A 24,582-nucleotide genomic window follows, 5' to 3' on the forward strand; every position below is an offset into this window, starting at 1 on the left:
TCGCACAGTTCACTCTGCAATAAAGCATTGTTTTATAAAGTAGTTTTAATAGAAACAAACGGCCTCTCTGCTGGTAATGTTTTGGACTCTATTGGTGGGATGATGGGAAACAATAGTTCACACCATTAAATCCTGTTGGAATAAGTTCACACTAAGTTACATGAAAAATGTTGTAATGGTTTTATTGTGTAAAGGATTATTTGTAATTTGGACCATTAGAATCTATAGTTTTTTTCAGCAGGGCAGTCCAAAGATGTTACCTTAACAGTGGTGCCCCAGAAATTGTTTTATTTGGTGACCAGATAGGACAATCAGAATAATTAGAATTGTATAGGCCTACCACGATAGTAGGCCTATGAATGAATCACAGGACATGGAATTTTTTAACTGCAGACAGATTGATGGCAAGATTTCACATCTGTGAATAAATCGTTCTCTATTTATTTTATTCTTGTAAAAAGGTACAGGCCTAACAGATCTTTTGTCATTTTTAATTGACAATGAAAAAATCGATATGAATTGGCATGAAATGGTACTTTTAGTGTTTGGTAAGTCGTATTTGCAATGAGAGAACTTAAGTTGGAAAAGACTCGACAAGTTTATGGAAAAACCTGATGGTCCATGTTATCCCAGTGTTATTGAAGAACGCTCCAACGAGAATCTTCTGTGATTCAATGCAAGCAAAGATATCTGCCTTCATGGTCCAAAAGGTCTTAATGTGGTCATTGTCACCAATTTGATTACAGACCTAGAAATACTGCAGAATAATAAAACTTTTTTTTAAGCTGGTTGGTTCCTATATTAACGTGTTTATTAACACTTGTTGAAACTAAAGTACAAAAGCTATATGAAGTGTGTGTGTATGTATATATAATAGCGTAGTATATATAGGAGACAAAGAAATGTGTAAATGTGTCAAGGCAAAAATATAGGAAAAAATTAACAATGAGGATACATCTCTCTTATGCTACTTTCTATTATAAATATAAATGTTAGTAATAGAATATATACTGTATATAGCCGCATACTGATAAAATGTATACCTTGAATGCACTGAAAGTCACATTGGATAAAACCACCTGTCAAAAGCATTACTATATGATATTAAAATATACAAGTAAGTATATTTAACATGTAGATTTGTGGTTTTACCTGTACACACATACAAGAACATTACGTATTATCCTTTGAACGTACCTAAAAACATAAATGATCATAGTGATTACATGATGAAATGTTTATAAAATATATCAGCTTAACTAGAAAGTTTTATCAGTCAGCAAAGAACTGCACAACAACCAGGAATTGTGTTAGGTCTTTAATCTTTTTCAATAATCTCTTGTTTAGAAATATTGCACATGGTCAACATGCCTGCTGATGAGTTTGCACTCACCCATCTCATTCTAAAACTCCTCCAAAGTAAAGACAGTTTATTGAATACACAATCATAAGTTGTACACGCATACATGTGCGGGTATGTTTGTGTGTGTGCAAGCATGTCTGATGTCGGGGAAGGACAAAAGAAGTGCCGAAAATAAGAATCGAGTTGAATGATTATATATGCCTTTCAATTCAGTCCATCTTTCCAGTAGCCACCAGTTAACAGGCATATGCTAACAGTCTTTTGAAGTAGTGCCCCTGCATTATTTCTGGAAAAATATAAAACGCTTTTGCTTGGGAAGGGGTTTTGTTAAGGTGCATGTCATGTATACGCCCGTACGCTCGCTCGCACACACACAGACATCTGTATATCATGGACATATAGAAATATATAGATATATTTATACATTTATATTGTCACACATTCAAGTGAAGACAGAGTAGCATTTTTATACTCATCACTCCTTCTCTTTCAGCAAAAACAGACGCGAAAAAGTGCTAGGTTAATTTTTTTATCCATTTTCGTTTTTTTTTTTAGATTTTAGTTTTGTTCAGTTTGGATTCTCTCTCAAGACTCACTTCTAAAATGTATTATATTTCTTTATCCCCCCTCTCTTTTCAATACATATATCATTTTATTACAGCTCGTACAGTGGAAATCTATGGCACTAACAGGTGACTCATCTACTTCAATAAAAATTTCCCACCCACATGTCCTATTGCACCAATGAAAGAAGAGGCAGAGCGAGAAAGAGGAGATCCTGAGAAATGCCGCCACAGCGCTGGTCTCGGGTCAGCCGTCCCTTGCGTAATCCCGAAGTCGTGCCAGACTGCAAAGCTTACTCTGACTCCAGACCAGCGCTTAAAGTGGCGCTTTCCATCAACACTTCAGTTAAAAGTTTCAAGGACGTGAAAAAATAAGGGGGATACGAAAGGGGGAGAATCAAACACAATGGAACAAGGTTGTTGGTTAGTTTTTAAATATCTAAAAACAAATACTTTCCTGATTTAAACCATGGTCTAGGACCACATATTGTGCAAACACCTGATTGAAATATAAAAAATAACGAAAGAATAGAGGAAACGAACAGAGAGAGCTTTTAGCCCACCCTATCCCCCCTTCCCCAGCCGTTACGGTTATATACAGTGTACGGGAAAAACCTAAACTTGAGGCCAGAGAAGAGGAGCTTCAGCTAAAACAGAGTCTTTCTTATGACTTATTTGCTCCAACACTTAGATAGCTGGATTAGTCCATGCTGAAAATATTACTCGAGTAAGAGGAGAGGCGCAAGCTAATACAAAAAAATATATCAGTCAATTCCACCATTACGACACAACAACGAAACGACAAAGCGTAACTACGAGTTGATTCAAAGAGGGGTAGTGTCTCTATTCCTTTACATCTTCTTTTCATTCTTCTGAGGGTGATGTGTTCCTTTTTCGGTTTGAATGTGCTGTGTTGTTATGCGTTATTGGCGGTCGCCGTAGCCTCTGTTTTCTGCTCCGCTGGTCTAGGTGATTACGAGCGTAGAGTTTGTTGCTTCTGGGAAAAAACCTGTTTTTAAATTTACAGCCCACGCTGAAGAACAGTAACAGCAAATGCATGTACCCCGCAACGGGGGCGTAATATTCGCATGAAGACCCTGCTCCTCCCCGTCTACTGCTTTCCATCTCAGTCTCTAACGAATAAAAGTGCAAACGCATTTCCCCCCTCCCCATTTTGGATTGAAAGTTACCGGTACCTCAAACAGTCTAAGATATCTTCTATTCATTAAAACATTCAGTCCATTCGGTAAAAAAAATCTGTGCTAGCCCCGTGTTTGCCCGGCGGGGGCTTACTGAGCATGTGCAGACAGGCTGGTTTGGTGCTGCCTGTGATACAGCATTGAAGGGCCCGAAAATTCAGACAGAAAGTGAAGCCACGCCCCCTAATGCCGAGGCGGACCAATGACTGCCTAAGTGGCATATGCAAACGAGTACGATACTTGTGCAACTTGTTAACGTGTGAAAGTGACGTTTCTGTGTTCATTGCATAAAGTGTGTGACCGTGAGCATGTGTGTGCATATAACAACAAAACATCGACGAAGTGAACCCGAATGGCAACGTAACCGGTTCCGATAGAATAGATCCACGAGAGCTGTATAACGGCAGGGGAAATGGTTTTACGCAATTCTATCGTCCGTCCCTACATTCATCGTTCGTCTTTCCGCTCCGTTTATCTTCTCCGTCGTTCTTCATCTCGTTTCCGGCAGATCGCCCGCGTCTTTCTTTGGCTCTTCCGAAGTCCTCCTCCTTTCTTCCGGCTCGGAATTCTCCCTGGGCGCTGGATTGGATGGTCCAGGGGTGGAGGCGGAGTCAGAGCTGCTGGCCACGCCTATGACTTCCGAACTGCTGGCGTTCTGCATAATCTTCTGCCGTACCTCGCGGATCTTCAGCTGCAGGCACAGCTTGTTGGGAAAAGTGTCCGAGTAGCGAGTTTGAAAGGCAGCTGTGGCTTGAGCTACAACAGAAAAACGTGCAGATTATTACATATTATGACGTAGCTTTGTGCACAATGCTTATTGTTGGATATTAGAGAAAAATGCTTGGATCAAAGCAGCGGATAAATAAAATGTAAATCCATTTCATAACATTACATTATATATCATCCCCAATCAAAATTGGCTTGATCAGGCACAGTGATCGTCAAGTCTGGCTCAATGATAATGAGATAATTCCGATGGGTTGTCACCTGAGGGAAAGATGCCATGCTCCTGAAACAGCTGCATTACGAGCGCTCGCCGCTGGTCCAGCATTCGACGCAGAGACGAGGGAGGCACGCGCTCCAACTCCTCCAGAATATGTTCCGTCTCTCCAACTGATGAACAGAAAAGAAGAAAATAAACTATGAGAAACAAGAAATGACCGAAACGTTCTTGGATGATGATCCAAGTTTTTTTTTTGTATTCTGATGTACTAATTTACAGTGTTAATACACATTTTTCTTGAACTTGTGTAACTATTACGTTTATTAACAATATAAATATGTAAAAAGAAAAAACCCTCCTCTCGTCTTATGCCATTCTCTAACCGCTAAATCTCATAGTAGCTTTAAATAAAAGCATCTGCTTAATGAATAAATGTTGATTATTAATAATAATAATAATAATAATAATAGGCTAACCGGTCCTGTCAAAGGTAAAGATGTCTCCTTCACACTTGGCAGCACTCTTGGGCGTGCTGGGCTCTGAGCTGCAGCTGGACAGACGACGACTCTTCCTCCTCGGTGAACTTGGGTCATCGGCGGAGTCTAGATCTAAGAAAAGAAAAAGAAAAGAAGAAACTGTGATTTTTAGATTTTCAGAAGAAAATACGAGGGGGGCGCCATGTTTGTTGTGATATTTTTGGTAGTCACCAAGTTGTTGGTTAGTGGCGCAAGTGAAATGAACCCATCTACGTGTTTCTAAAACATTCTGGCCTCTCAAATGTTCAGATCCCTACTTCAATGTACAACAATTTTTCACGTTTCATTGTGTGAACTCTAGGGGTGACCCCGAATCGTCGACGATTCGATGCTTCGATCGGAGGAGCCTGATTCGACTACCAATCTCACAGTCGAATCTTCGCAAAGGTGTTGTGCAATGGGGATCATGTCATTTTGGTTATGTGGGCAGTGACATAGCAGACATGCATGCACTGCGCTATTTATGATGTAAAGAAATGGGACGTTTTAGGGTATCTAATTTGGGTACTGAAACCCCCAGCGCATACGAGCGCAAGGTCTGGCTATGACGCAGCACAGGATCGCGTCTATCCGCGTCTTCTGTGGTGTGAGACCGGTATAGAGAAGCAGCACGTTCCACACGCACCCGCAGATGACTCGCAAATGAATGTGTACAGTTTCCAAACATTTGTAATTTACTGAATGTTTGGGCATTTAAATATGAATGAACACCTTCTCTTTAAATGCACGTAGTCCGTTACTTAGACTAACTTTGCGCTGCATGATAAAAAAATTAAGTAAAATATCACAATCACCATATATAGCAAGCTCGGCACAGACTTTTGGAACTGAAAGCAAGCATGCGTGGCAGGGGGACGGAGAAAGAGTGTGCAGGAAAAAAGGGTGAAAGGGACTTTTTGACTGTTTAAATTGTAAGATGCTTTATTGCATTCCTCCTTTACATGCGGTAAATAAAGTCACTTTATTGGTAGTTCATTAGTAATGAATGTGCAGTATTCCCTTTTGTAAAAAATAATTAATTATTATCGAGTAGTTTTAAAAATAGTTTTGAGGCGAGATCTGGTCTAGTATTGTATGGCACAGCATTGTTACGTGATGTTTAAGGTAAATTAATTTTAGTATTTGTGGCTTGTGTTTTCAAAATTATGTCCCCCTGCATTTCAGACATTTTGCCTAAACACATTTATTTTGCACATTGTGACTTGATTCTGGCTTATTTTGTTTATTTATTATAAAGGTATATTCTGTTCTAAACAAATTCTGTAAATTAATGTTTGATTGTTTTTTGGTGCATTAATGTTGCCTTAATCACCTGGTGTCGTCCACACATGTACGGGCGTGCGCGCACACACATAAACACACACACGTCTGATTCGACTATCAGTCGACTATAGGCAAGACGTGAAAATTCTGATTCGACTATGTAAATTCTTAGTCGGGGACACCCCTGTGAACTCATATGTTTTATGGTATTGTTTAGAATTTTAAGAATAGCCGTCTGTTCAACAATCTGACCTGTGGAGTTTCTTCTCTTTCTCCGGTAGCTGTCCAGTATGGCTCTAGGTGAAGTTGCAAGACTCTGTAGATTGGGAGAGGGAAGGACATCTTCTGGTTTAAACTCCGGCAACTTGGCAAGACGCTCTTCAAAAGAGGGGCCGAATAACACCCTGAGAAAGAATGCAGTTTATCAAGACTGAAATTAGAAGAAGTAAAAATAACAGGCTTTCTCTTCCAGAAAGATGGTGCACAAAAATGTAATCAGTAGCCTGTCTACATATTCAAGCAAACATCTGTGTGTATAATCTGTGTTTTCATATATCTACAGTATATATGTCTGATTTTAGTAAAAACACATGTTTATATCGTAAGTTCTTCTTTAAATTAAATATTTAATTAAAAAAGAATCTCTTGCAACATCACTCACCTGCCAGCAGCATCGGTGGTGTTTTTAAGTGGAGGTGGGCGGAACTTGGTCTTTTTAGTCAAGGGGGAGTCAGTCTTCACAGGAGGTGGTGGAGGGTCCAGAGCACAGGCATCCCTCCGTCCTGCCTGAAAGTGAAATAAAACCAGACTGACGAGAACCGCTTTGTTGCAAAGGGGTAAAAACAAGAGAAAAACAAGTCACACCTCCTTGTTGTTGGTCTCGGATGGAGTCTCGGTCACTCCGTCCATCGCTCTCGCTCTCTCAGCTCTCTCTGTTTGAGACGAGGCCCCTTCAACATTTCTCTCGTACTCTCTCTCTGATTTGCTTCCTTTCTTTCCATCATCCTTTAGTTCATAATGTTGACCTGTGGAATAGAATTGGTCAGTTAGCATACTACCAGCACCAAAAAGCTACTGCCAGCTACTTTTGTAAGTAATAAAAATTTTTATTATAACTAAACTTTATCATCTAACCATTACCTGCATTTATGTGTGATGTACCGGTGGGCTGCACAGCTTCCTCCACACCACTAGATGGTGTCTGACGTCCATTCTTTGACATTAGGGGTTCTCTCAGTGCATCTTTTTTCTTCGACTCTGCTCCTCTCTCACCCTCCATCTGCATTTTTACCTGAGACGGCATTTGCGCATCTGTGTGCGTGTGCGGTTGCGCAGTCAGGTTTGAGGAGGTTTTGATTTGAGATGATGAGGATGTCACTGGGGTGGATGTGGAACTTGCGGTGCTGTGTGACACTGCTGTTATGGACACAACCCCTCCAGCGAGACTGCCATTTGGGTAAACTGCAGTTACAACCTGACGGGTGGCTGTCGAGGCTTGTGCAGCTTGTGACAGACCGCTCGGGGTCGGACATGGAGCCAGGAGGGGTGGCTGACCTGTGGTAGAATATAAGATAAGAATAATATTTGAATATTAAAATAATATGAGATAAAACTGTTACTGGTTTACAGGATTGTCAATCATACTTGGGATAGTTTGCACCAAAGTCTGGCCAGCAGGGGCAATTGCAGTAAAGCCAAGAGTTGCCACTGGAGACTGCAAGAAAGGTCGACCTGCAGGGGATGGAGCCTGGTGGGTGGAGGAGACTGCAGGTGTAGATCCCAATGGCAAAGGTGTGGCTACTCCAGGAGATGACTGGACGTATGTGATCCTGAGGGATGGAAGGAAAGCAAAGAAAAAAGTAGAAGGTCATCTTGACCTCTATATTCCTGCATTCACAGTGCATCCGGGGTCAGCACCGCACGACGCGTGCTCGTCAGAACCACACGCATGCGTCGTGCAGTGTTGACCCCAGATGCTATCGTGAACGCACGTTTGAATCTAACGGGAATATAATTGAATATAGGCTGTATTTTTGTTTGCGCACAAAACGTAACCTCGTCGCCTTGTATAATTAAAGCTGAACCGCTGGAGTGACATGGACTACTTCAACGATATCTTTACTCACTTTCAGCGATTTGAAGTTTGGTTACGTTGCAGTCTATGGAGGACTCAGAAAGCTTGCGGACCTCTTTAAAACTATCTTAATTTGCGTTCTGAAGATAAACGGAGGTCCAAGGGTTGACGAACGACTTGAGGGTGAGTCATTTATCATTTTTCGGCAGAGTGTCCCTTTAAATAAGAATAATGTACAACCCCCTAAACCAGCTTTAGGACTAATCCCACCCTTTTCTCAAACCCTTAACTCTGATTGGTTAAACAGGATGCTAAACCAAGAACAAGTGCGATCACCAGAAGGTTTCTTTTAGAGATTAGTAGACTGAAGGTGGGCAGTAGTTTACCTCGTGGGTGGTGGTGTCAAAAGTACAGTCTGTGGAGGGGTGGGGTCAGAGGCCATGACAGTCGCGGTTGCCATAGAGACAGGGAAGGAGGTACCAGTATGCACTGAGCCTCCGGGATGCATATTTGTTTGGACCACTGGCATCGGTGCAATTTGAATCATCTGGAAAGCATATATTTATACATCAAAGGTGTGATCTGATATATCTATGGTGAATACAAATAATACTAAATGTTTGTGCAGTGTGTTAGTATCACAAGCCAATCTACCTTACTTCCTGGTTGAGCCCCATTTTGAACAGGAAGGGGTGGACCCACCAGAGGAATTGGCTGCGGAGGTGTGGATCCTGCTGCGACAGTTGCCATGGGAACCAGCATCTTGCTCTGCAGGACTGGGGACTGTGCTTGAACTGCACACAGACATAAAGAATGATATAGTGTAGGCCAAGAATAGAATTAATACAATTTTCTCAACATTGTGTGCATGGTCCATTAGTCCAAAATGTTTGTAAAATCTTTTCCAAAGCAAACTAAAAACAAGCCAGGGTGGTGTGTTACAAAGATAATCAACCATTACTTAAATGTTTGTAAATTCTCCACAATTCACATTCAATCAAATGATACTTTTTTGCACAAGTCGATTCCACCTTTTTCACTGCCTCACATCTTACCTCCACCACCTGGGCTGACTCCTCCCATTGCTGGGACTGAGGCATATCTTATTCCTTGGCCTGCCCCTGAGTGTACCCCATTGGCTAGGGTCGCGTGATTGTGTGGTGCACCGGGCAAAGCAAGGACACTGGATGGCTGCTGGATCTGCAGGGAGGACGGGCTGTTAGGATTGGCTGATGCAGGCAACGTTGGAAGGATGTACTGCACCTGTGTCACGGGTTTTCCAACACTAGCGGATGTTATAGAGGCGGCAGGAAGGAACTGTGGATGAATTATGGGAAGGGGTACGGAGCTGTTGCTCGCCGTCCCATTGCAGGGAGCAGGGTGTGGTGGGGTGATAAGCTGAACGGTGGGTTGGTTAGAGAAGGTGCCTCCTAGGACTACCCCGGTGACTAAGCTTCCTTGGCTGTTAGGTTTAGGATAAGAAGAGGGTAGGTACCCACCCCCTGCTGCCCCGCCAGAACCAATCAGTAGCTTGGATTTCCAATCTAGAGGTAAGGTCCCGACAGGCACGCCTCCGTCAGCTAGTTTGCTGGCGATGGGGATAGGGGTGCTTGTGATGGGACGAACGACATTGGTCACTATGGTAGGGGCCATCCGTACAGCGCCAACGTTGTATGTCCCCGCACCGTGAGGCATCGTAGCATTTTGGCTAGCCACTGAGGCTGAAATTGGATGAGGAGGAACCTGTCCCCCTCCTCCTCCTCTGCCTTCCTTAAGCTCCCCATTCTCCTGTTCCGCTCCCCCCATCCCTCTTCTTTTCTTCTTTGTGTTCTCTTGCCCCTCTTCACCAGGAGAAAACTTCAAAGAGGAATGGACCGGGTGGAAAGTGCGCTACAAAAGGAGGAAAATAGAAAGAGAAAATAGCTTAAAGGAGCATGGAAACTAAGAACTGTTGATGACTGTTCAAATGAGCATCAAATGAGTCTAAAATTAAAATCGGTAACTTTTACAACTCCATCGGCATCTCTGTTTGAAACATGAAATTGCAGTTACTTTCCTAACAATCTTCTTTATGCGAGTCAAATTAAGTCAAACGGACATTTCCTGCAAATTTGTGCCCAACTGCTCACATAACGTCATTATTATAAGCTTACTAATTTTGTTTATTTTTAACCAAAAGAGTTATCGATTGCAGCTTTGAACTAAACTTGCGAATAAATAATGACAGAACTGGGCTGTCTTATGAACAAACCCTGGTGAAACAGAAGTTACTTGCCAGACAAACATAAAGATGTTAAAATAGCCTAGATGTGTAAATACTCATTTGAGAGCAAATATCTTTTCTGTTGCTATGGTAATGAGGCAAGTCTAATGCAGAGCCGTTGAATATGAGGGTTATGACACTCGATTTCGCCGCCGTGTGGTCACGTGGTTCATGGAGCCCATGACGCTCCATGACGCGAGTTACTTCCGCATTCCATTCTTCCTATGGAGGTCTATGTGAGTGTCGTAACTCTCATATTCAACGGCTCCGGTCTAATGCAAAGCATATTTTTCAACGAGAAATCTTTGGCCTTTTACAGATAAAAAAATTCAGAGCTGCATCTTTATTCTGGGCTACATATCACAGGTGGATGTGGATAGTTATTAATAACAGCTAGCTTCTCAATAAAATGAAATGCGTTCAAAACAACAGCCTTCATAATAAACACACAAAACGTTTAAAAAAGCTTGTAGTTCCTACAGGAATGTCATGTCATTTCATTTCGACATGTGGTGTGTAAAGCTTTACCTTGCAGTCAGCTTCGTCTGGATGATCGTTGTCGTCATCGCTGTCTGTCACTCTCTCTTTACACTTCAGGTCTATAGAGCCCTCGGTAAGCGAATCCTCTGTGAAGAAACCACATTAAAACTGAGACATCTGAGCTTATACATCTCACACTCATGGAGGTGAGAGATGAGCAGTGAAGAGATGCTGGCTATCAAAAAACAGATTCGGCTGCTGAACACGATCCAAATACTGCTCAAATTAGTGATGTATGTTATTTGATGTTTTTTCCATCACTAAGACCGAGGTCAAAATTGAGCATTGGTTGAAAAATAGGCTGAAGTTTATAAACCAATCAGTAATGTTTTGTATTTACAGAAAGCATTTATGAATTTGTGGCCGACAATGAGTTAATAATATTAGCAGTATAGACGGTTTCAGCGGCAACAACATAAACGTTATGTGGCCCAAATATAACTTCTGTAGACCTCCGCAAAGAATCAATAACTGTTGAGTAGAATTAATTTCATACATTACAATAAAATATTAATGTGAATATAAAATAAACTGTTATATTATATCCAAACACAGACCGGAAGTTAATTTTGGGCCAAGCGCGTTTGTTCAATGAAACCATCGATAAAATCCAGATTTAAGCTAATTAAAAACATACAAAACAATTTCTGTTTTAATAAAAAGTATTTCAAATAGTAATAAGTGTGAGTGTTCAGTAGAAAGAAGGAATTCTTGGGAAAAGCAAACTTAAACAGTCAAGTCAAGCCTGAGAGAATGAGAATGGAATGCAGAAGTTTTATCTTAGAAAGAAATCACAGAAAGATAATCATTTTCTGATGGATTTTACATTCCACACACAGCAGCATTATCAATTACCGATCAGTATGAATCATTTAACAGGATTCTGATATTGAACGGAAACATGTGTTTTACTAGTGGCCCTAGTAAAAAAACATCTGTGCTATTCAGGTCATGTCCCTTCTTACATGTAAGTGTGTGTGTGTGTGTGTGTGCGTGCGTGCGTGCGTGCGTGCGTGCGTGCGTGTATTTTGTAGTTTTATAAACTAGGCACAAGTGCAAGTCCAATCAGATACAAAGTAATAGCATACTTCTCCCCAACTCTCGCCCAACCACCATATCAAATGTTAACCCACTGGGGCTTGTTGAAAAAGAATGATCAATCAAAAGTGATGCAAGCGCCGCAAACAACAAATACACAAGAAAGCCTGAGCTTTTGGTCACATTCTGATCACATTGATACACCGGAGTTGTCATTTCACTCACCTATGACATCATCATCCCCTTCTTCCTCACAGATCACCATACGCTCTTCGTCACTGGTCACGTCCTCACTGGCCCGCCTCTGGGGGCGGGGCTGAAACAGACCAGCACCGTCTAGCTCTCTCTCTTCCTCTCTACTCTCCAGAGCATGCACGGCACTCTGAGAAAAGGCGCGAGGTCGCTGATGCTGCCCTGCGTGCCCGTCAGCCCGGGGTGATGTCCAGCTGGGCCCCACTCCTTTCGGTTCTGGCCCCTGAGATGCAGAATGGCCCTCTGAGGAGAGAACTGGGTTAATTTTCCGTCAGTTCTCTTTCACACCACTAAGACCAACAAACACCCACACATATAAATAAACACCCACACGGACCTGTGCTTTCAGACATGCTGCGCTCGCGAGCTTCTTTGGCCCCTGGAGTTCCCCGGCCCTCAGACAGAGACTTCCTCCTGTCTTTGTTGCACCATTTCCAATCGGGGTGAGCCCGGAAGTGTGCCTCTTTCACCTATAAGAGAGATCAGTTAAAAATGAAATTGTAATGAAATATTTAAATATTGGAACACAATAGCTTCTGTTATTTGCAGTTTATTCAATTCACTACCATGATTTGCCTTTTAAAGTCAACATCCATCCATAATGTTCATAATGTTATTTAAAGTAAAAGAAAAAAAGTTTTTAGTAGCTTAGTCAATAATTGATTGGATCATACAAAATGGCTTCTATATGAGACGCGGTTTATTTATTTATTATGATTTATTACGGCTACATCCATGGCGAGAACCAGTTACTATATGAGATGTGGTTTAAAAAAAACAAGGCGGCTATGTTAAAGAAGCTATTGCATTTTGCTGGAAAATCAAAATCAAAAGTGGAAACCATCTGTTTTCTTTGTAAAAATCTGTAAAGATGTATAATAAAAAAATCTAAATCATAAAATTAAATAAATAGTGTGTGTTTATATTGTGAGATTTTAAAATATCACAACAGCCATTCAACCACCCCGCTCTCTACATACCAACCACTGCAAAATAGACAATAATTTTAACTCTATATGTTTTTTATTTGATCAAAAGATTAAGATCTTTATATTCAATGCAATATTTCAGATCACTGTGTACCTGGAAGGCAAGGTCATGATACTTCTGCTTCTCTTTGGCTCCCAGAGCGTACCACCATTCGCCCAGTATTTTACTGACGGTGCGGTTGTCCTGGTTAGGGTGTCGTTGATGCACCAGCGCACGGTGACGCTTACTAAAGATCATGAAGGCGTTCATCGGCCTTCTGATGTGGTCCTTTTCCCTCTGTGTGTAGGTGTGAACAAAAAAGAATAAAAACGGTAACCATCTTACTAAAGAGAAGAAAATGATTACAGACCATAATACTGACATAATACATAAAACTGTAACCTGAACAGGCAAGACTATTTTCTGTCATCACCAAAAGCAAAAGAGCTAAGCCAAGCTTGTAGCCGTGACTGGTATGGAAAGAATGATTTTACGTTTTAAAGAAATTTCCAAGAGAATCGTGACTTGTTACTTTAGCATTTCATGTCTGGTTAGAAGCAAAAACCTTACCTTCTTGTCACCTTCTTTGGGCAGTGCACTTAGAGACTGTGTGCGTCGCTTCGCACTGGCGGATGGAGACGGATCATGGGCTACACCTGGAAAAAATCTGAAACGGTAACAAGATTAAGGTGGGGTCCAAAAAACAGTATTGCAGAGAAAAGCTACACAAAAATAGAACCCAAGTTAACTAGTAAACGTGTGTCACAAACATTTTTGCATGGATACTTACAGATCATCTGCATCACTCTCTGTCTCACTGTCGCCTCCTTCTCTCTCCATAGGTGGATCTTCAGCAGGTGGAGGGCAGGATGGGGAACCTCTCTCTGGTGCTGGTTGGTCAGTACGTCCCTCAGTCACAAGGGCAACTCCACACCGTGGTTCTGTAATTTGATTTGAAATATTTAAAAAAAACATGTCCTGAATCTGTTTTGTGGTATATATACTATACTGTGTGAATCATAATCTTGAACTCTTCTATCAGAGTTTACCTTTGCTCTGATGAAGTGTTTGGCCATCCGTAGGCTGGGTGGACATTTTTGATTGGCTTGTCTCCAAAAAAGGAACCAATGAATGCCATGGGAACACTGGTACAGAGCGCGGTTCAACGTTGGTCCAGACTGTATGCAGAAACAAACAAGACTTTCATATATGCATTACATGTCTGTTTCAGATAACATACAGCCTTCTCTATTCTCTTAAGAAGGAACTGTTAAAACCAAAAGGTTTTTGTGCGAAAATGTTCATCCGAGTGTAAAAGTCATTCATTTGTATTCCTGCATCAGTAAGCATTTGGCAACACAGAGAAGTATGTAACATGTTCTGGGCATCTGACATTCCAGTGAACTGTGTGTCTGTGTGTGAGAATCGGGGAGGTCTAATCCTCTTTTGCTGTGCATGTCTGGACAAGTTTCCTGTATTTCATTTCAGACATGCTGCGAGTGCCTAAAGTAACACTGACCATGAAAGCACAAAACATTCTTAACTAGACCCACCCAGACACACCTGCTTCTGACCTGCATACCAATTCTCAGCTCAATCATTCTGAGCCCCCTTTTTTCAGTTCGTCTGAGAGAAAATAGAAAGTGTCCTCCAGACAACAAAAGAGCAAATTCTAGACTGCACGAATTAACACAGAGGAAACCTTTCTGCTCAAAGGTAACACCTTGTCTTAAATGTTGCTCCTAAAATTCTTTGGAGAGATACACGTGGGAGTCATTTTCTAAGAAAAATGCACAGAAAACCTGGAACTACTTTGCTACCTATTTGACAATCGCTTTTTAGATATTCTGCAAAAATTTGGCCCCCAGTTCACTTGCGGTTTCAAGTACGTTACAAAATCACAGAATGTAATAAAAGCATTCTTGCATAGTTTACCCACAATGGATGACTCTCTAGTGATTGCAATTTTAAACAGTATAATTAGCATTACTTTCCAGGCTTCTTACCAGTGCCAGGTCGTCCCATGATGATGTCCTTGCGAGGAGCAGGATGAGGGGACTCAGCTGGGAGGATGAGGGGCAACAGGGCTGTAGGTGAAGGATGGCAAGCAACGGGCTGCGGCAAAGCACCACCACCTGCATCTGCATGACCACCTGGCTTTCTTTCTTGCTCTTTCCCTCCCGAGCCAGATATTGCTAGGACAGGACCAGTATCAGAGGTGGACACATTTAAAGTGGTGGAGTTTGAGTAAGTTTGATGTCCGGGAGCCACAGGTGTCAAAGACTGGGAGGAGGTCACCAAGACTAAGGTGGGTGGAGGACTCCGGAGCAGAACGGCTCCATTGGTGGCAGCGCCGTTGATGGGCACGGGGGCCTGGAGTCCCACAGCCAGGTGAGGAGGCTGGCTGTGCTCTCTTGAGCGTGAGCTTCCTCTACGGCTCATGGGACCATCGCTGAACTTTGCTAACGGTACATCTGGATTCCGAACAATGACAGGGGAATCACGAAGTGGAACGATGCGCCGTGAGCTAGGGTCCTGTGGCAGAGGTGAGGGCGGTGTTGGGGAAACTAGCATGGGGGGAGGTGTTGAGGTAGCAGAGGATGAAGGCCGACTTGTGGTGCTCCTCTGTCGAGGGAATGAAAGAGAAGAAGGGGTGACAGGCTGGCTTTGGGGAGACAGAACTCGGAATCCTGCAGCATTGAGGCCAAGCGCAGGGTCATGGGGATCAGATTTTGGATAGTCAGCACTGGGCAGAGGGGGTGGTGGGGCATCTAGCTTACGCTTACTGGGGCTCATAGGCACAGTAAACGTCAGGTTGGTCTGAAAAGTGGGCACGATGCCGGAGTGTTGGCGCTCTCGTTCTGCATTGGGGGTGCCCAGAATCTTGGGGCCACTAAAATGGCGAGGGCGACGAGGGGTCAGAGATGAAGGTGCGGTAATAGGGCTGAAATTAGCTGGGCGGAAGCCAAACAGCGGAGAGGGGGAGGGGGACGGAGCTGGGGAGAACGGTGACTGATTCGACACGGGCGAGTAGGAAGGCGTGCATGAGCGTGAGCTACTGAGTGACATCAGCATACTAGCAGCCTCACACTCATCAAAGTCAAAGCGGGCCAGATCACGTGACAGTTCTTGTGGAATGAGTGAGGCCATAACCAGACGTGGCCGAGAGTCCCCACCACGGCTGCTAGCTTCACTGCTGTCTCGAGAGTTGTCATCCCAGTCGTACTCGCTGCTGGTGCGTCCACCTAAGCGAAGGTCAGGCGTGATAGTCCCTGTGCTGCTGGCACCACTTCGGTCTCGGCCCACCCCACCTCCAGCTTCCATCTCCTTGGTGCGCATAGAGAGATGGCGGGAACAGTAGCCGCGTCTCTGGGACTCTTTCGAGCAGCCCTCGCGGGAACACAGTCTGCGCCACTGCTTGCCATTGAACTTTTTGCGGATGCCTGTAGGGGTGCACACCACATCACCTTTCTTGTACCTCTGCTGAGCAGCCGTGAGGGGCGTGCGGGAACGTGACGAAGAGGAGGAAGACCCAGACCCGCCCCCTCCTGACGCACTGTGTGAATTAGAGTTGGGGGTCTTGTCCAGAGAGCCTCTTGAAGACGTAGGAGGCAGGGGAGGCAGCTGGGGTGTGGAGGAGATAACTGCAGCCCCTGTGGCTGAATCCAGTCCCAAAACCACAGGGGGGTGATTTGGATGAGGGGCAAGGGGTAGGTGAGGTGCAATTGGGGTGCCTCTAGCCATAGAAAGGTGAGGGTGTGTGCTGAGGTAGCTTGGTTTTGAAAGAATGGGTCTATGTTGAGAGGGAAGCCCTAGAGCTTTGCTTTGCTGGCTAAGACGGCTGACCTCCATGTCTTCCTCTGGGGTGGATGGATGAAGAGGATGGTGCTTGTGCCTCTCCCTTTCTCGCTCTAAGTGCCTCTGCAAGTCTCTGTCTCTCTCATAATCCTTTTCTCGGTTATGTTCCCAGTCTCTATTTGGAGCTACACTTAGTACAGGGGTGATGGCAGTGCTAACAACAGAGGATGAAGAAAGAGGTGATGTAAAAGGTACTGATACAGGATGCTGAAAAGTCTGAAGTTCAAATGCGGGCCTGGTCAGGCAAAAAACCTCCTGCTCAACCTCCATCTCCTCTCTTTCCTCCCATTCTCTTTCCCTCCCCCTCCTGCCGCCACTCCCTGGTTCAGCTGGCTGGGGGGGCTCCAAGTCCCATGGAGGAACCAGAAGGCGGAGATTCTGTCGTGCCACCCAAATGGCCTGGGCGTTGATCCCCCTTCCATCTTCCTCTCTCCTCTCATCGGATAGATCTTCCCGTAGCTGGACACGGTATGGGAAAGACACAGCAGGATGCTGATCAACTTGAGTGACTATGCCTTCTCTGTACCACTGTCGAACTCCCTCGCCGCCCTCATCACCTCCTCCAAAGGGAACACAGACTCGTGTGCCTACAGCCACTGGGGCCATTCCAGGAGGGGGTGCATCCAAAATTAAATCAACAAAATCTGTAGCCACTCGAAAAGGATACTTGCATATGGTCTTCTCTCCGTTTAGCTGCACCTCCACACTCCCGTGCTCCTCGCTGACTCTTCGCACAACGCCGGCACGAAACACTCCCGACATATTACGGCCCCGATCGGGAGGCCAGCCCTCCCCTAATCTGGGGCTTTGTCGTGCCAGAACTCTCTGATTCTTGAGACCCTTGGCAAGGACTGTTGAAGTGCTATGTGTTTGTGGCTTTTGGGATTTGGAGTGAGGATCTGGTCCTGATGCTGTCACTTCTAGTTCAGCCGAGTGCTCACTTGCTGTATCTGTCGAGGAACAACGCTGCGGACTGGATGCACTTATCCCATCCCTCTCTCCTCCCTCACAAGCAGTTCTACCTGTAGGAACAGTTACACTGTTGTGCGAGTACCCAGCGAAGCTCTCCTCAGCCGGCTGGCTTTGGCCGTGTGCGTCTGCGTGTGCAACAGAGGCAGCTGGGCCCTGGCTAGCACCAGCACCGTTGTGAGAGCTGCTGCTGCTGATTTGTGGGGGTGTGCTGGGAGTGCTGCCGTTGCCATGGTTTCCAGCACAGTGCTCAGAGGTGTACTTCTTCTTGGGCACACGGGCCTTAAAAGTGGCCGTCTTGCGATTAGATGAAGGGCTATTGCTGGCACTGGCCGTGCTACTGTTGCTGTCGCTCTGGGTTCCACCAGATTTGGATCTCCCAGGACGCTCCTCTGCCTTCCCACAATCCCCTGCTATACTGAGAATGATGTCGCTTTGGACTCCCTCCTTTTCTGGAGACCCGCTTCTCACTGGCCCATCCTGCGACGAGTCTGAATTTGAGGAGATATGTCTCTTGGGAGAGGTAGGTGAATTTTGGGGTTTTTCTTCGGTGTCTCGCTTCTCTTCTTGTGCGCTACAATCTGCTGTCCTTCTCTTAACTCCCTTGGCTCGAGTGGAGGGGGGTGACAGTCTTCCTTGTTTTTTAATGGGCTTCATTTCTTTCGAGGTTTAGGAGATTCTTTAATCTTCTTGTTTTCCGGTGTGTCCCAGCCTATCAATATCTTCCAGTCTGTTTCTCTCTTGCATCCCGCCCCTTATTTCTTTTTTCCCTTTGGTATCGTCCTGCTTGCTCTGTCCTTTCCTTCTTAAATTAGATCCTGTAATGAAACACAGAACATAAGAAGGGATCAGTATACCGATGGATCGTTATACAATACAATGCTCATTCAAGGAACAAAGCACATACCGTTCAAAATAAAGATGCCGTTTTATAGTTTAGCATCTAATCACATTTTTGTAAATATAAAATTACACTGTACGACATAGATACAAAATAACACTAAATGCTTTGACAAAGACTGAACACAAAGAAAAGCACTTGCCCGGACAAGTCACACACACTTTGGTTTCTTGGCTGGATCAGAGGAGGCGGGGGAATTCCTTGTTTAGTGGTATTTCTGTGACTATGTCTCTCTCACTCACTCGCTCTTTCAAATGACCTTTTTGCATTTGTTACAGAGCTAATCCACCCCTACAGTCCTCATTTCCTGCCACAGCACTACTACACATCAATGTACAATGCCATCACATAACAACTTAAACATTATTTCCTCCTACCAAAACAGATCCTTTCCATTTACCATTCAAACTGGGTCCAGGTCGGACTGTGTATCACCCAAATATGCAGTTATTATCACAGAGGTTTGCATAAATATATTTAGTCACTCGGATGGCTCTAAAACACAGGATTACAAATTATCCAGTACAGTCAAATGTGAATTAATGTTTGAATATCTCAATATGTACACAGATGGTTTATGACTATGAAATGATAATTATGAAACATTTAGTTATTACTACATTATATCTAAAGGCCTGGACATGAATGACCTCATTTGATAAACTATTACGTTGAAACGGGTCTTTATGGGTCCGTACTGCAAAACTGCCCCATTCTTGTGAGCAGAAACCACATTAACCACACTGCCATTTGCACTGTAACACAAGTTTGCAAGCAATATGCAAATCTAAGATATGGCGTGTATTCACCCCAATAAGAAAATGATCACATGAAACACTTCAGTAAGAACTACTGAACAGATACATAAGGCTTATTGTCTGGTTATAGAGGTGTGAGTCATGTCTGGTTTTTAAGCATATTGCAGTGTATTGGACAACTACTCTTCTTTGTTGGTTTGTCAACTGCACACATGAAATGATCTAACTCAATAACTTAATGTTATTAATACGTCTTGCCGACTGCACAAGACGTGTTTCCACGCAACGAAGACACTCCTGATGAACTAACACAACTTCCCCTAAAACCACGTCCTTAAACAAAGTGCCTTGTTTGCTATCAACAATGGTGCTGCTGTCGTCGACTTGCGAAAGTTTTTGCTGAGTAGTACACCGCCGTATCTGTGTCAAGCGCTTTTATTGGTCGTAGTGCCCTACTCTACGCTTACACACACCTACGACACAGTCGAGTGGCGCAGGCCTTCTCCATAACACAAGGCCGCAGAGCAGTTTCCCGTCTCCCGAATCGGGGTCGACGCTGTCTATAATATGAACGAATATGTGGAAAAACGTATAATCTCACTCATATTAATAGAACTTAATGTAATAACTAAGGATGGGCTCTATTAAAACGCTATTTAAAAGATATGCACGTATGCGTTGCGCGGTGACAACATCAAAGACGTGATCGCGCGCAACATTGTAACCGATCGAGAGATATTTTGTATTATTTAGACGACACAATGTTTCTTCTAGCCCGTTAACAGGAAGAGAACGGGCCCGCAGAAAGAAGGACCGACAGTGGGAGAGGGAGTGTGCCACAATTAGGGAAATATCCAAGTTAAAATAACAACAACAAAAAATCGCCAACGTTTGCTCTAAATAACTTTGTATCTAAGAAATGACAGTCCACGAAAGTCAAACGCATGGAGACAATAAGTTTGTTTAAGATGCAGATGTGGTGTCAGGCAAACATTTTTAGGAAAAAAGTTTTTAGGCTGACAGTGCACCTCCACCCCACCCCGTGTATGTTAAAATGCCCACTCTCAATGTTATTCAATCCAGAAAGATAAAAAACGAATAAGGTGTACTGTATATGACAGTGGCAACCGATTCCGAGGATCCGCGTCGTATAGGAAAGACACAGCGTAAAAATATAGGCAGATCACTGCAGTGCTGCAGACGAAAGATTTGTAGCAAAGCTTAGTTTCAACTCACCTCGTAAATACGTACGGCGCCGTCGAAATAACGTCGATGCGAAAATTAAGCAGATGAAACCAAGGAATCCCCGAGGCTGGTTTTGCTAAGGCTGTTTTTCTTCCGCAAAGCCACCCAAATGAGAAAAAAGTCCAGCCGTTTAGGTTCTAGGCTACACTACAGACGCAAAATGGTGAATGAAGCCCTAAGCCTTGACAACTAATGCCTTCAGCCAATCAGCGTTCACGAAAGGGTACAGTAGCCAATCGGACACGCGGCAGCGTTGATGTGGGTGGAGTTATCTGTCAAAGTCCTATTGATCGACATCTCGTTCTGACGAATCACGTTATGGGAAAACAAGAAACAGCTGAGCGATCCTGAAACTGCATCGGCCAATGAGAATAAAAGGGAGGGCCATTTGAAGGGAGTAGGTGGGCGAAATCGAGAATATTAACACTAGTACACTACACACTAATCCACTATCACGCAAGACAACGCTAGTAGTTGGCTGGATTACCAGCACACATTTTTAGATGTCAATAAATAGTTTAGTTAACGTGTTACAGTTCACTCGCGAGACTTGGTACAATTATAAAGTCTGACAGCAAAGCAGATAACACACAGGGTGTAAACCCAGTTCTATACGGAACTAAATTGTAAACCTTAAAAAGCATTAAAAGATGCAAAATATATGTCTTATACCTTTACCAATCCCGGAGCATTTACAGGGTCGTTATGACGTCACCTGAAGCCTTAAAGCCCGCCTTTCACAACCAGCACGGGAAGATAAAAACTCCAGCGTCACCACATCACCCCGCGATTGGTCAATCTGCGGGGGTCTCCAGACCAATGACCACGCCATGTGATGAGCTCATTATGCCTGTTGCCATCACTGCAACCAAACAGAAAGGGTCAAGAATAAATTAGTCAAAATATAAAATTACAATGCAATGACACAGAGTGTGCCAGATATACATTTCTGCATTGCAAATTCACTTTTAATGTGATTTTATCGCAGTGGGGGGTTATCCATCGAGCTCTGCTTTGAATTAAAGTGCGGCTTCAGTGCGTGTATGTGTAACCATCCTGGCTCAGCTGGATAGTCACGCTCTCTGCATGCAGTTATTACATGCAATGAGAAATTGCATAAAACAAACACACGCTCACTCATGTATATCTCAGACAGCAGGCTAATCTTCAAGTACACGCCACACCCTGCTCTGTTGTTTTGCTCAAGATGAGCCATGGCCACTGATGTTCAATACAGATCTGTGACCAGTTTTTTGGTGTTACACGTTTGTTAAAACTTTGTTGTGTTATAGTTATGTTAACGCTTAAAATGGCAGTTTTACCTTGAACTATACGAACTCAAAATGAAACTGAAGTTTTGACAGAAGTAAACGTTCTAAATTGCTTTAAAACGAAATTATGACTGGTGCTCGACACCGACACAATCACTTTTACATTGTGTGCTAGTTTTTTCCACTTTTTCTCTAGAAGCATTTGTTTACACCCTTGCGGTTTTCAACCAAGCACCAACACTATAGGCACAAACTACTCCGAGGTCTACACACGCCCTAAACGTTGCACCAACAAAAACATTTAAATAAATTACTCATAACTGTTATGAACCCTTTACCTTGATGATGCCAAAACAAACAACTGGAAGGAGCCGCAACAAAGGGATTGTGGGTAAAAACCATGTGTAATCATTCAATTTCATAAGTACTGGATACTTTTTATATCAGATGACTAAGTTACACAGCCTATAGGATATTTAATAGTATCTTCTTTCTTTTTTTTATTTAGATGAACTGAAAGAGAAAGTACAAAGTGGTCCATTTCAATCAAAACAAAAGTCAAAGACGCAAACACAATAAAGAAACAAATGAATTAGTCCTTTGTTACAACCAGAATGCAGACGGCCTATTTTCTATCAAAACTTAACCTTTGACCTACCCTTAACCGGTCAACGAGCCCTCCCAGCAAGAGTCCAGGCCTCCTTGTCAATCAAGCTGTGTGTGACCAGCCCTCCTTCAGTTCCTTCATGAATTCCTGTAAGGTATTTGACTATTGCAGGGTGAGGAGAGACAAGAAAGCATGCCAAGCAAGGAGAATTTAAAAGCCCTTTGAAAAATGTTCTGGTATTATTAATTGTATTACATTGTTCTTCGCCAATGTACTTCAGAGAACACCATGACATTACTATGGTACTTTTTGGTTACTTTTATAAGTGTAACAAACAACATATTTCTGCCATAGAAAACAATTGATACTAATAACAGTTGTACTTGACTTGAGTGTGAATGTTGACTTTCCAACTTACCAATCACCTAAAATCACTGAAAAATTCTTCACAGCTGGCAAAGTATTGTAAATTTCAAAAATATTTTTGTATTTCAATAATAAAAGCTAATTTTCATTGTAAAACTAAATAAAATTCCAATTTTAATCGATACAATACAGACATGTCTGAAGGTCAATTTGTGGCAGCTCATGACATATGACCATAAATAATGCGAAGAAAACTATATTTAAACCATAGAATCTCTATTACTAGTTAAACATAGTAAGTATGGCTGTCTTAATACTATACCGCTCTTACTATTTCTGCACTTCACATACAATAAAAAGGGAAATATAACCGCTATATATTGTGCAAAAAACCATTAAAGGACTCTTCAGGGACATCAGCATATAAACAGTGTAAATACAGTTGTTTCTGTGGTTTAAACTGTAATAGAAACAAATCGGAAAAGGACATTTCAACGTACCAGAACATCGACAAAGAGGCAACTGCGTCAGTGTTGTGGCAGCAGGTGGCGCTGTTTTACCACAAATTAAATGTTGACGTTGCTAGAAGTTGGGAGGTAAAAGTTCAAGTTCTTTTCTCAAGTATAGTTACAGAAAGAAGATCTAAGATTACATACTAATCTAGGTGAGTATTAAATTATTTCACATATCCATAAACAAATTATTGTCGTTTCAAATCAACACACAAATATTTGCAATGTCCTGTTCGGTTCGTTTAGAAACGTTAGTGTTAACGGTCTTTATGGGACGCGTATTTCTAGTCAGATGGGAAATCCTGGTACACTTTGCATGTTGGTTTATCTCTAACTGGTATCTGAAATTACAGTCCTTTCTGTTTTGTGCTCTTTTTATCTACATGCAAGTAATGTAGATGTAGACGGGCCTACATAACTGTCAAATAGTACCAAAAAATTGTTACCTGAATGCTTTTTAAACCAACGTGATGACGGGCACTACACCGTTTAGGCCTAAATAACACCGCTGTTTAAACTTCAACTAAAACTTTAAAAAATGAGATCCTATAATGTGGTTATAATTGCAAATGTAGGCTATTTAACTGAAGGAACTTTCCCAGCTGAAAAAAAAAACAATAGAAACCATCATAAAAATTATAATGGTTTCCATTAAAATACAATTACGAACCATTAGCTTTTTCCACTAAAGCCATTACAAAATTACGTTTTGTAGTATGTTTTGGGCATTATTTTAATATGCTTTAATGGTGTTTATTGGTTCTCATCTGCCAGATAACATCACACAGAATAGAATCCTGCATACCAGTAGACTAGACACCATTAGTTTCCATTTAAATTAATACAATTCCCATTATAATTATTCAATCAAAGACATTTTCTATTGTTTTCAGCAGGGTTTGACAGTTAACATGGTGCATGATGCCTTACAAAAACTACAAGAATTAGTATGCATGATTTTAGGACACATACTAAGGTAGTATGTAGTAGAATGTAAATCATAGTACATGTCATTTATTTGTTTTACCATCACATAGTGCCACTGGAGTACTTTAAGGGGCTACTACGGTGGTACTATGGTAAAGTGATGGT

At 42.7% G+C, this 24,582-nt stretch overlaps 1 protein-coding gene across 1 annotated transcript; it reads right to left on the bottom strand.

The window, feature by feature from the left end:
* Positions 1-1,311: 1,311 nt before the first annotated feature.
* cica (capicua transcriptional repressor a) lies at positions 1,312-20,881 on the bottom strand. The gene is made up of 20 exons (XM_057354591.1): positions 20,726-20,881; positions 15,010-18,648; positions 14,053-14,181; positions 13,794-13,944; positions 13,574-13,670; positions 13,118-13,300; positions 12,372-12,504; positions 12,008-12,277; positions 10,733-10,830; positions 8,997-9,831; positions 8,596-8,735; positions 8,328-8,488; positions 7,512-7,696; positions 7,008-7,421; positions 6,732-6,892; positions 6,529-6,653; positions 6,120-6,271; positions 4,545-4,676; positions 4,113-4,238; positions 1,312-3,881 (listed from the first exon to the last, which is right to left on the bottom strand). Exons 2-20 carry the CDS (start codon positions 18,485-18,487, stop codon positions 3,616-3,618), a joined length of 7,236 nt encoding a protein of 2,411 aa, XP_057210574.1. The 5' UTR covers positions 18,488-18,648; positions 20,726-20,881; the 3' UTR covers positions 1,312-3,615.
* Between the last annotated feature and the right edge of the window lie 3,701 nt (positions 20,882-24,582).

Source organism: Triplophysa rosa, linkage group LG16, assembly GCF_024868665.1.
Source record: "Triplophysa rosa linkage group LG16, Trosa_1v2, whole genome shotgun sequence".
Lineage (NCBI taxonomy): Eukaryota > Metazoa > Chordata > Actinopteri > Cypriniformes > Nemacheilidae > Triplophysa > Triplophysa rosa.